We start from the raw sequence: 13230 nt of genomic DNA on the forward strand, positions 1-13230 counted from the left end.
TCATTTCTGAGAAGACATTTCATATTGATTTAAATAAGTGTTGGCTAAATTGTTATCAGTTTATGGCTAAGCAAGGTTGGTGTATAATTTCAGATCAGCCACATTATTAAATACAAGGGGATGGGTCAAATGCAGAGGAGAAATTTCGCCACACCCAATGTGTGTGACAATCATTGGTACTTTAACTTTAACTTAACACTTGCAAAATGACCAAATTTTCCGGTATATAAGACCCTACTTTTTTCCATCGCTTTGAACCTTGTACTTAGTACAAGTTGTGGCTCATTTATGGATTTTTCCGGTGTGTACCCACACTTAACTTTAATTCCCTCGCACATCTTTCCTTCTTCCATCAAGGCCACTTTACAGTGTTTCGGACACCAGTAATGTAATTTCCTCTCTTTTTCAACTATTAAATACAACTTAAATGCGGACACAACTTACCTGACATGCCGTGCTATCCCTGCCAACCAAACCGCGTCATCGCTTCTGAATTGGTAAAATTATTTTTTTTCGTCTGCACGTTGTTGAAATGCACGCGACAGACTCCGAAGCCGGATAAGTTCGCCCCAGCCATCGAAAAAGGAAAAACCTGCTATTACGGTAAAACAATACCGTACAAGAGCTGTATCAATTGTTCCTTTGCTCTAAAGATAATGCTCAGTTTTCAAGTACCGGTAACCTATCATAGAGACATGTTGCAATGTTTGTTTTTGTACTTGTAGTTTGTCGTGGTTGGGCACCTCCTTGATGTTTAAGTTATTGTAGCTTTGCTGCTATTAATATATATATTTTATGCATGGCACATTTTATGTAATTATTATTTTTAACTTATTCATTTATATTTTAAAGATTTATTATAAGATGCCCTTTTCGACAGTGTTTTTGACCCTGTGCCTGGCACAGGAGAGATCCAAAGAGTTACTGTCATTATAAAATAACACTCAAAAATTTAAATTGCATATGAAAAAAAATTAATAAAAACTTTTTTTCCAATTGCGCCAGAAGCTAATTGAAATATACATATTTTGAAAGTGAGGAAAAAATTATATACTTAAATTTTTCTGAAGGGACCATGACCATATGTCTTCATTGTGAGTTTTTATTAAATAAATATATCTATATATACATATATATATATATATTTTTTTTTAAACGGTCAAAGCACATCAAAATCACTGTCCACTGCTATTTATATTTGTTGGTTATAGAAACATTCTACTATGCACTTCATAATTTATATTTTATGAGTTTTTTGGTAAATTAGTAAAATGTAATACTGTTAAAAAATGGCTCAGAAATGTAAAAGGAAAAAAAAGATCAAAACATTTAAAGTATTAAAGATTTCAGTCATGTTGGGTAAATGACGCCAAAGTGAGTGTAAGGCCCACTTACTACCTGTGCTAATGCTCATTTTGACACCGTGTTGTTGTCATCTTTTAGATTAAAGAAGTCAGTACATTTGACCTGCAAATACATTTAACAGTTAACCAAGTTACTTTATACATGTTCTTTTCAAACCAATCGCAGCGCAGAAAGGAATGTGAAACATGCAACTCTTGATCAATGAGCCAGAAAAATAACATGAACCTTATTTAGTTCTATAAGATTAAAATGATCCTACGCTTTGGAAAATTCCCCTTTTCTTTGTTGTAGTTCGATTGGTGATGGTCAAATGTGAGCTGAAAGATACGCTTCCTGATATGCAGTATTGGTCTTGTTTTTTTTGTTAATGTAACTCGCCCATTGAGAGAGGCAGTGTCACTCCATCCATCCATCCCTCCATTTTCTACCGCTTATTCCCTTTGGGGTGGCGGGGGGCGCTGGTGTCTATCTCAGCTACAATCGGGTGGAAGGCATCGTACACCCTGGACTTCTGTGTCATTTAAACCATCATTAAAAAATGTGGGGGGACAATCATATATACAGGGTCACTAAAAGGGTCTTAACTTTATTTTCAGTTCATCCACTGTATGCAACTTTCCTCTTTCTCTTTTTTGACAGACAGATTCTCTGAAATGTGTGGCACTGGCTAGCAAGAATCGGTCACTTGCAGACTTTGAAAAGGTTAGTAAATACACATACAGACAACATTTAGCTCAGTGGTCGGCAACCTTTACCATTCAAAGAGCCATTTGAGCCTATTTCCAATTAAATAAAACCCACCGAGAGCCGCAAACCCGGTTTGATCCCTAAAATGACGATAACGCCACTGATAGTTTTACTACACATATGAAATAGCATTTATGAAATCAAACATTAGACAGAAAACGACACGCCAAGTATTTTTGCTCTGAGCTCCTTTCCGCCGCAGTTCCAAAACTGCTCTTTTTCGGTCATCTCCAGCTGGGTATTTTTTCGCAAATGCTGTGTGTTTGTTCTGGAAATGTCTTGAAAATGTGTTTTTTGGTTTGTTGTTGAAGCATTAAATGTTGTCATTTCCGTCAATTGCCAGCTTACTGGATGTTGACCGCTAAAAAACAATACAATGGCTTGGCAACAAAAGATGACACTTGGGGGTTGGGACATACATTTCAATTGATAAAATATTGAAGTATGTTAAACATGTTTATATTAGAAGATCACAGAAGTCTCAAATAACAACTGTAACATTTAAATATAATTAAATTACCATTATTTATTGAAATTTTGTGTCAAAGGCAATCCAAAGGGAGCCATGAGAGAGGTATGAAAGAGCCACACATTGCAAACCCCTGGTTTAGCTTATTTTCTGCTTGGGCGCCTTATTTCTTCCTAATGATTGTCACACACACACTAGGTGTGACGAAATTATTCTCTGCATTTGACCCATCACCCATGATTACCCCCTGGGAGGTGAGGGGTGCAGTGGGCAGCAGCGGTGGCCGCGCCCGGGAATCATTTTTGCCGATTTAACCCCCAATTCCAACCCTTGATGCTGAGTGCAAAGCAGGGAGGTAATGGGTCCCATTTTTATAGTCTTTGGTATGACTCGGCCGGGGATTGAACTCACAACCAACAGATCTCAGGTTACTGAGCCAGTCAAGAACATAATGTGTGTGGGGCGGCATGGCGTAGTGGGTGGAGCGGCCGTTCCAGAAACCTGAGGGTTGCAGGTTCGCTTCCCACCTATTGACATCCAAATTGCTGCCATTGTGTCCTTGGGCAGGACACTTCACCCTTTGCCCCCGGTGCCGCTCACACTGGTGAATGAATGATGAATGAATGATTGGTGGTGGTCGGAGGGGCCGTAGGCGCAAACTGGCAGCCACGCTTCCGTCAGTCTACCCCAGGGCAGCTGTGGCTACAGATGTAGTTTACCACCACCAGGTGTGAATGAATGATGGGTTCCCACTTCTGTGTGAGCGCTTTGAGTATCTAACAATAGAAAAGCGCGATATAAATCTAATCCATTATTATTATGATTATTATTATTATTATTATTATATTCTGACCTCGTCCTTCCACAGGCACTCACCGATTACAAAGCAGAACTGAGGGAGGATCCCATCATCCGAACCCATCTCACCAAACTATACGACAACCTGCTGGAGCAGAACCTCATCAGGGTCATTGAACCTTTCTCCAGAGTGCAGGTGAGCATTTCAAATCCGGTCAAAGTCATTTTCAATTTCATTTTGTTAGTTTTCATTTGCATAATTTGATCATCTCAGTCAATCTGAAGAGCCGGATTTAAAATATATTTTGTCTTTTCTCTACCAGATAGCACACATTTCCTCCCTCATTAAACTCTCCAAGGTAGTTGTCCTTAACGTGTGTAATATGCTTGATCATGACTAATAAGTAGAATTTCCTTTAGTGTGTGCAGTGAAATGAGCAGAATCTGACAGGGTCTTTCTTCTAGGGAGATGTCGAGAAGAAATTATCGCAGATGATTCTGGACAAAAAGTTTCATGGTATGTTACTGAGGCTCTTTCCAGTTAGGAATGATAAGGCTCCAATTATTTATTAAAGGTGACTACCCACACACAAGCAGAACCCTTTTACTGTAACTGCCTGCCTTTAATGGCGGAAGCTTCTCTTTCGAATAATAGGAATTATCTGATACATTTTCGAGGTTTCAGATTTGTGTACACTGGAGCCTCGATTTACGAACTTATTTGGTTCTTCAACGGGGTTTGTGAATCGAAAAGTTTGTATAATTTCTCCATAAGCAACAATGTAAATATGATTATGGGTTCCAGACTCAACAAACTTTCCTATTTTAGTGAAGGGTTGTAAACTTTGAATGCAATATAAAGTGCTATACAGTAGAGGTCCCCAAACTTTTTTGCACCAGGAACCGGTTTAATGTGGGCTTTGTTTTCAAGGACCGGCCCTCCACATGTGGCAGATAAATATAGCAAATACGTGGATAAAAAATAATACATGAAAAAACACACCGTAGCGTTAAATTAGTGGGAAACCCCTGACCTTTTTCCAATGCAAAAAAGCTTTCCATTGAGTTTTAGTTTTTTACTATTTTTTGCTAGTAGTAGGCTATTTTTTGGCTTTAGTATCTGATGGGTTATAGGTGATACATCACATTCAAGGACAAGAGCATGGATATATAATAAAGCTAGAAATTATTGCCATTAGTTCCAATAGATGTATGTGGACTTCTATTTCCATTCTAAAAGTTATGTATTGATATTTTGTTGAGCTTAATCTTTATTTGAAGGGTCAGTGCTCAGAGACATTAAGCTCAAAGACATATGTGTTCTGCACTAGACTATATTTAAATAGCTAATTTCTATCTACAGTCCCTGGTGACCTAAATTAAAAATACACAAAAACATGAAATACAATTATAACAATACAATTATACTATAGCATGTAATCAAAATAAGAAAAAGTCATAAAATGCCCTTTCATTGACACATACTTATACATTACAACCACACCACATTTACATCATCACACATAGACAATGCATTTGTCATCATTTGTATAAAAAACAACCACAATTTTAACAGACACAGCTAAAAGCTTACAACAGGGCTCCCATGCATAAATATAATACACATTAAGTTGACATGTGGGTCAAACATAATGTCCACCTCAGTGACTGTGTGAGCAGCTTTGATTGCTCCAAAGCCAGTTTTTAAGTTCAACAGTGAATGAAGTCTCTTCTGTTTGACTTTTCAAGTTTGTTGTTTGGTCTCTCCATTCCTTTATCGCTTTATGTGAAAAGGCTGATTGTGCAAAAGAGGTTGTACATCTTGTATGGTACACTGCATCCTGGTGGAGGCTTGTGTGTTTTTACTTGTCACTGCAGATGTAAACTGGACAAAGTGCTTTAGTGACGCTGGTGCGGTGTTATTTAAGATTTGATGGGCCGTTCATATGGATGCTAATCTTTGAATGTTAGCAAAATTGTGTATATGTGTATATATAGCAATGTTAGCTTCTTTTGATCCAATTTTCAATGCGTAATTACATCTATTATTGCTAACTATTGTGTAATAGGACTATGTGCAGTAAAACCAGCACTTTAACTTACTAAATGGTAAATGATAAATGGATTGTACTTGCTCAGGACACAACGGACGTAACGAGGTTGGTACTAGGTGGGGATTGAACCAGGGACCCTCGGGTTGCGCACGGCCTCTGTCTGTCCCACTGCGCCACGCCATCCCAAAGGGGACGGCGTGGTGCAGTTTGCCAATGACCATCCAAATGGTCATTGACAAACTTAAGACATGTGCTGATTTAAGCAGGGGAACCTTCCGTGCCATGCATGATTTTAAACCATGACGTCTTAGTGTATTACCAACAGTGACCATGGAAACAGTGGTCCCAGCTCTTTTCAGGTCATTGACCAAGTTCTGCTGTGTAGTCCTGGGCTGATTCCTCACTTTTCTTAGCATCATTGAGACCCCACGAGGTGATATCTTGCATGGGGCTCCACTCTGATTGAGATTGACCGTCACGTTTAGCTTCTTCTATTTTCTAATAATTGCTCCAACAGTGGACCTTTTTTTCACCAAGCTGCTTGGCATTTTCTCCAGAGCCCTTTCTATCCTTGTGGAGTTGTACAATTTTGTCTCTGGTGTCTTTGGACAGGTCTTTGCTCTTAGCCATGCTGAATGTTTGGGTCTTACTGATGGTATGGGGTGGACAGGTGTCTTTATGCAGCTGACGACCTCACACAGGTGCATCTGATTCAGGATAATACAGTGGAGTGAAGGAGGACTTTTAAAGCCGGACTAACAGGTCTTTGAGGGTCAGAACTCTAGCTGATAGACAGGTGTTCAAATACTTATTTTCAGCTTTATCACACAAATAAATTGTTAAAAAATCATAGATTGTGATTTCTGGATTTTTCTTTCTAGTTTATCTCTCATACAGTGGACATGCATCGACTGTGAAAATTTCAGACCCCTTCATGATTTCTAAGTGGGAGAACTTGCAAAATAGCAGGGTGTTCAAATACTTATTTTCTTGACTGTATATATATATGTATGTATGTATTTCCATATGTGTATACATACATATATAAATATATATAATATATATATATATATTTATATATATATATATATATATATATATATATATATATATATATATATGTATGTGTGTGTGTGTGTGTGTGTGTGTGTGTGTGTATGTATGTATATATATATATATATATATATATATATATATATATATATATATATATATATATATATATATATATGTATATATATTTATGTATATATATGGATATTAAGAGTATGTGAAAGTTTGACTCCTACCTTGTTTACTTCCGTGAAGACCTCCTTAAAGTTTTGTAATCAGTCAGAAATATCAAGCAGCTAAAATGTGCCAAACAGTATAAGTGTGGAGAGAGTGTTTTGCATTGAATTTAAATGATTGTAACTTTGAATTATGAGTGATCTTTGAACCTTTTTCATGATATCCACAAAGTTCAGTGAGCAGGGTGTGTTATGTCTGACTGTGTTGATTTTTATTTGTATTTTATCACAAAAATTCTGGGAGTTTATTTGCGCCATGAGTGGGAAAAGTTGTTTAAATTGGGTCGTACAAGTAAATTATGTGGTTGCTTCAAAGAACATTTACTGGTCATTGACCTGATTTACTCATATTGTCTACAATATGGCGACATATTAGCGGCATTTAGCCTGTCAGAAATTTAAAACTAAGCTGGAGGTACCTCGCTGGTCCAAATCTTTATTAAACTTATGTCTCGCGGGCCAATTTGAAAATGCGGGTGGGCCGCACTTGGCCCACGGTCTGTAGTTATGACTACACAGTGCCATTTTGAGGCCAACTTTCAAACATGTTGGCCATACTCTCCATACATGGCTCTGAGTCATCTGGGCCTGTGTCGCCACCTGGTGGCATTAAGGCGTATCAGCATTTTCCTGTCATTTTACAGCACCACTCCATCCCATACCTCACCTGAAGTACCCTGGGATCCTCAAGGGGGGGAAAGTGTGCCTCACACTTTCAAAACCTGTGCTGTAGGCCAACTTCAGCCACCTGACCCCAAGTTTTCATATTCACTATCCTTGCTTCTGTTGACAGGTATTTTAGACCAAGGTGAAGGCGTGCTCATTGTCTTTGAGGAACCTGTGGTGGACAAGACGTACGAGGCAGCACTGGAGACGGTTCACAACTTGAGCAAGGTGGTGGACTCGCTTTACAACAAAGCCAAGAAGCTAACCTAAGGTCAGTCCAGTCCAACCAATGATGCAGGTGTTGTCATTGTTGGTGTAAGCCATACCATATTTGTCAGATTGAAACATGTTCAAGATACTTTTTAAAGTAATGAATATGAGCAAGTTAGTGCAAATCTATTTAACTTTGCTTAAAGCTGAGTGGTGGTTGACTTGATGGAAACAAGCTCATTAAAGAATGATGTAGATTGATGTTCAAATGTGGCTGGTCTTATTCAGTCCATTACATATACTGGTTTTGCCATTAAAACTTGACGCAAGCATTTTTGCAGTTCAAAAAAGGGTCAAACTACTTCTAAAATCCACTTGAAGATGGTTCTGCTTCCAAGCTACAGTCTTCTCCATGGTTGCTTCCAGCGTTCCAAACACAGACAAGACACAACAGCAATTACAAGACGTTCCAGAGAGCTTTGCCAGAGCCAAGGGACCCATAGTGTAAATCTGGTAGTATTTCCAGAATTATAACATTAACAGCATACAATGTTGGCACAAATTAGTGTTCCTTTGCAAATTATACACAATATCAGGTAGGGCTGGGCGATAATGGCAAAAATGATAAAAAACACAGGTGAAATAATAATAGTAATAACAATACATTTTAATAACAATAGCAATATACAAATCAATAAAAGTAATTTTTTCCATAATTTTTTTTTCCTTCCATTTTTTACGATTTAGGATAGGATAGGTCTTTATTGTCATTGCAACAAGTACAACAAAACTTTGTTTTCAGCACAAACCTGTTCAAGATCAGACAAACAAACAGTGTACAGGGTTACAGAACAAGAACGCTGATGAGTCGCCATAAAGCGCCCCGTAAAAGATGGGAAAAAGGTAAACCGCTGGGGAAGGATGAGTAAAAAAATACAATCCAGACTGGGCTCCTAAGGGGGCCCAGTTCGGAGTGAGAAAAAAAACACCATCGCAAAGCACATATACATATTACAACATACATTTCCAGATATCTAGCAACAGAGGGAAGGTAGTTCAAGGTCATGGTGGTTGGTCGCAGCTCTCAGGCGCTAACCATCCATTCATCACCCCTACGGGATTTGCATCGAGGGCGTTGGGTTGTGGGGGGTGTATCTGTGGCATATATTTTTTTTTTGATGTGTGTGTGTGTGTGTGTGTGTGTATAAGCCCGTAGTGTGTCTCTGTTCCGCGGCTTTGATGTATTGTGCCGTCTAGTCCAAAGTTACCAACAACAGGTGTGTGTCCATGAGAGACAAGAAGGGAGTTTGTTGTGTCTTCGCTGCGCTGTTCTTCGGGAGAGTCTCAAAGCCAGGGAAACAATCCAAGTTAGAATGATTTTGTATGCGAGTGAAAATAAAATATGCTTTTCACTCTAAATTGTCTATGACTGGTCCTCAAAACCTGTGGGGTAGACAGTCCGATGTAATCCACAGTTCTTCCCGCATCCTCCAATCATTTATGGCAGCTTTGGGGTACTTTGAGGACTGCCAGCAACTTCCAATTTGTCGACAAACCAGAGCAACACTTACTCCAATCAGCAAATGTCCTGTTGTCATAATTCCGAATAGGTGGATATCTTCACGTCCCGGACAGAAAAGGGTCGTTAGGCACGCGGCCCTCCTTCTTCTCCCAAGAGTCCGTCGTGTGTCCAGCAACAACACGACAGCAGGTTCCCCCAAACCCAAGATCTTGTCAATCTTGTTGAGGCCAGTTAAATAGTTCCAATGTTTAGATTTGGAGAGCAGTGCAAAAAGAGGCAACAAGAAAGTTAAGACAAGACAAAACAAAGAAGCAAGCAGGAGAGATAAGGGAGAGGAAAGGGGAGCGTCCACCCTCGTTGAGTGCCAGAGAGAAAGGCATTTTACCACCATAGTGTGTGTGCTTTTTGTGTCATAAATTAAATTCAATAAAATATAATGCGATAATTCTCTCATTTATTGATGCAATACATCTTTGGACAATTTTGACCTCTATTTTAAGTCAACATAATTTTGTAAATGCATCAATAAGTGCTTTAAGTACATTATTCTTGTGTAAGGTACTTTTTGAAATCTTTATTTCGTCAGCAGTTCTGTTATTGTGGAAGGGGGGAAGTTTGCTGTTTTCGAGTTTTGAGACGAGTTGAAGCAAGCAATTTTAATTAAAAAAAAAAAACAGAAAAAAAGACAGAGGGAGCATCTTCCCTGAAGTTGCAACTGCTCTCCTGTTTGTACATTGATCTTACATCGATGATGTCGTTCACAACAACACAAGCAAATGAAATGTGTTGTGTAACTATCTTGAGTTTGGTATTTTAGTTGCTATTTCAAGTGACCGTCTCCACAATGTTAATAAGTTCAAGACGGGGCAATTTAGTGTGTCGGGGATGAATGAGCGGTACTGAACACAATATTTTCCCAGACAAATGTTCCTTTTCCTCACAATGACAACATTTCACTCACATGTATATCAATTGCTGTAATATACTGCGTTTGACAGTGGATTAATCTCCATCCATCCATCCATTTTCTACCGCTTATTCCCTTTTGGGGTTGCGGGGGGCGCTGGCGCCTATCTCAGCTACAATATTTGCCAATTCTGTGATTCCATCCGCGGGTACGTAAACGCGGGAATCATAATGTCTTTGTTTTTTTGTTGAGTTTTGTGATCATTTATTAGGCGTACTAGTACTGTGTCAAAAAGTAGCAACCATGTTTAGATCCCACATTTCTAGTCGACGTGCTCTTTCATTCATTCGCTCCCCGATTCTGCAGCCTATTCTTTTTTTTTTCTTCTGATTATCATATTTTTATGACCATGTTGAGCCATAATCAAACTCAAAATTTGATTACTTGTCCAGCGCTAATGGGAGATTCACGAGACAAAAATGTAACATTTTAAGCAGGGCCACCGTGTCGGCTGTTAGATTGTGTATGGGTGGGGTTCATGGGCACTAGAATTACTGACCCCTGCGTTTAAGAAAATTACTATAACAAAGTAAATGACTGGACAAGTAAACATTTTTTTAATTTGGCAAGGTCACAAAACAATGTAGATGAACTTTAATGTATGTTATAGATTGCATACATGAGCTTTTATTTATTAACTTGTTTCCACTAAAAATTCAAGTAAATAAGATTAAATGTCTGTTTTGAGTATCTTTGCGAGGTCTTCTGCATCTCTGGTATGGCAACTGTCAAGTGTATCATGCGTTCAGGTGTATTGTGGTACCTCCAGGCTTTTACAGTTGTGTCTTGCTACTGGGGGAAACAAAAAAAAACAGGCTTTTACAGTTGTGTCTTGCTACTGGGGGAAACAAAAAAAAAACAGGACCGGGAACGAAGGACATAAATCAGTTGTCCCAGTAAAAATGGGATGGTTGGCAGGTCTAATCAGACGAGAATTTTATTTTTTGAATGAACGAGAAAAAGGACTTAGTGTTTTGTGTCGCTAAAACCACATGGTTGATTTAGGATTATGCTTTAGTTATTTTCTGTTAGGGCCCCCTGGCCACTCCACCGTGACTATACAGTAAATACTATCATTTGTCTCTAACGTTTTTATGAGTACACCTCTGCACAACAACGTATCCTTATTGTTAAAAATACAAAAAATAAATATTTATTGATCAATTTACTACAAATTACCATGAATTGATTAACGTGGACCCCGACTTAAACAAGTTGAAAAACTTATTCGGGTGTTACCATTTAGTGGTCAATTGTACGGAATATGTACTGAACTGTGCAATCTACTAATGAAAGTTTCAATCAATAAATCAATCAAAAAGAATAAGTGTATTAATTGGCAACACTAAATTGTGAGTGTGAATGTTGTCTGTCTATCAGTGTTGGCCCTGCGATGTGGTGGCAACTTGTCCAGGGTGTACCCCGCCTTCCGCCCGATTGTAGCTGAGATAGGCACCAGCGCCCCCCGCAACCCCAAAGGGAATAAGCGGTAGAAAATGGATGGATGGATGGATGGATGGTATTAACATTGTTTTTTAGTCTGTAATCGAAAAAAGACAAAGTGCATCCGTCTGAAATAAAAAAATCCTTATTCAAATTAAACACTTTTTTGAACCCTTGAGTTATTTGAAGCTGCTAAATAAAATTTAAAAAACTGAATAAATGATAACAAATTAAATTTGATTAGAAACATTAATTCAGCATAATTATATAAAATACTTTTACCTACAAAACAAAAATAAACAAAAAATGTGTGCGTTTTTTTTTTTTAAATCTTTATTAGTTAGGATTGTTTTATAGTGCATAGTTTTTAAAAATATATTATTATAGTGTGTGAAACTGATTAAGCATGTCCCTCAGAGTCACACATGCCCCCCCTGCCTAGGGGTCCCACCCCACTATTTGAGAATACTTTATTTATGCCACAATGGTTATGGATTTGATAACTAAACCAGTCCCCAAAATATTTTTGTGTGTGACAGCAATGTATTAAAAAATACTGTAACTGAAGTATCTCTATTCAGTCTCTGCTATCTGCCTTTTATTTTCTTCACTCAGAGTAAAACAGCAGTCTTTTGGTGTCATCAGGGCCAGTCAGACACACTTCAACCCCTGCAGGGAAGAGGAAGGAGATGAGGGGGCAAGGACTTAAAATAACAAAACTTGGAGACTGGTGAGATGGACACACTTCTCCCTTCTATACTCGGCCCCTTTCGTCTGCTTGGCCCAATCAGGTCAGGTGCTCCTCCTTGTGGACATATCTAGGCACTGTGCCCTTTTTCTTCAGCTGTTTCTATTGTATGTAAAATAGGTCAACTTTCCTTCTCTTTCTGTGCTGGCCACCACGGAGTCTTGTGAAAGAAAAAAATACACCAACACAGCACTAACACATAAGTTTATCATAAAATCAACAAGAAACAACAATTAGAAAGAAACATACAGATGTAAATGTAAATATGGCTCGATTGGATTCTACCTATTTTACTTGTTAACGGTCTGTTCGACTATGGACTCTGCCCGTCCCGGCATTAGTACTAGCATACGCGGCGGCACAGGCCCCCTTTAAACAGGCTCAGCCACAAAAAGTATTTTGGGAGTGGACTACACTGTTGCTTTAAGACGGCGCCGCAAGAAGACCTTCATCATGTTAGCGTCGTGCCACTCACCCTCATTTGACCTCCTCTTTGTATATAACATGGCCAAGCTTGTTGGCCAAGTTCATGCAATGTCCCATGTAATTATAAGGTCTCTTTTTTTTATTTTTTTTTATAACATGTCAATCTCACCAGTGAGGGCACGAGCAGTGCTTGCAGTGCTCACGTGTCTGAGCAGGCGAGGGACCTTGACAAATTCAACCTGTGGAACCCTGAAAATGTCGTTTTACAGCAACCGAGGGTTTAACATACATTAAATAAGTGCTAATAAAGACAAATTTGACTTTGGGTTCAAAGTGTTTTGATTTTGCGCTTAGAGCCGTTATGTTTCTTTCCAGCTGAGGTGTGCACTGTGCTGTAACCATTTCTGACTAATTTGTGTAATTTGTTTTGTTTCATTGTCCCAATTATCCTTGCCTTACTTTAACATCGAACCTGGGAAACATCATTTAAGGATGGAAGAAATGTTTATTTTTCCTTCTGGACTCA

General features: G+C 38.6%; 1 protein-coding gene across 2 annotated transcripts in view; it reads left to right on the forward strand.

Annotated features, from left to right (window-relative positions):
• LOC133541075 (26S proteasome non-ATPase regulatory subunit 11A-like) overlaps nt 1-13029 on the forward strand; it is a 42039-nt gene extending 29010 nt beyond the window's left edge. The window contains exons 8-13 of one of the 2 annotated variants that reach the window (XM_061884160.1): nt 2005-2067; nt 3450-3575; nt 3703-3738; nt 3845-3896; nt 7516-7659; nt 12146-13029. In XM_061884160.1, the coding sequence (XP_061740144.1) occupies nt 2005-2067; nt 3450-3575; nt 3703-3738; nt 3845-3896; nt 7516-7658 (420 nt within the window). In that variant the 3' untranslated portion in view covers nt 7659; nt 12146-13029. The remainder of the gene's footprint in view (nt 1-2004; nt 2068-3449; nt 3576-3702; nt 3739-3844; nt 3897-7515; nt 7660-12145) is intronic. The other variant, XM_061884161.1, reaches the window with a different exon arrangement.
• The last annotated feature ends 201 nt before the right edge of the window (nt 13030-13230 follow it).

The sequence above is a fragment of the Nerophis ophidion genome, linkage group LG23, assembly GCF_033978795.1.
Source record: "Nerophis ophidion isolate RoL-2023_Sa linkage group LG23, RoL_Noph_v1.0, whole genome shotgun sequence".
NCBI classification, from domain to species: Eukaryota; Metazoa; Chordata; class Actinopteri; order Syngnathiformes; family Syngnathidae; genus Nerophis; species Nerophis ophidion.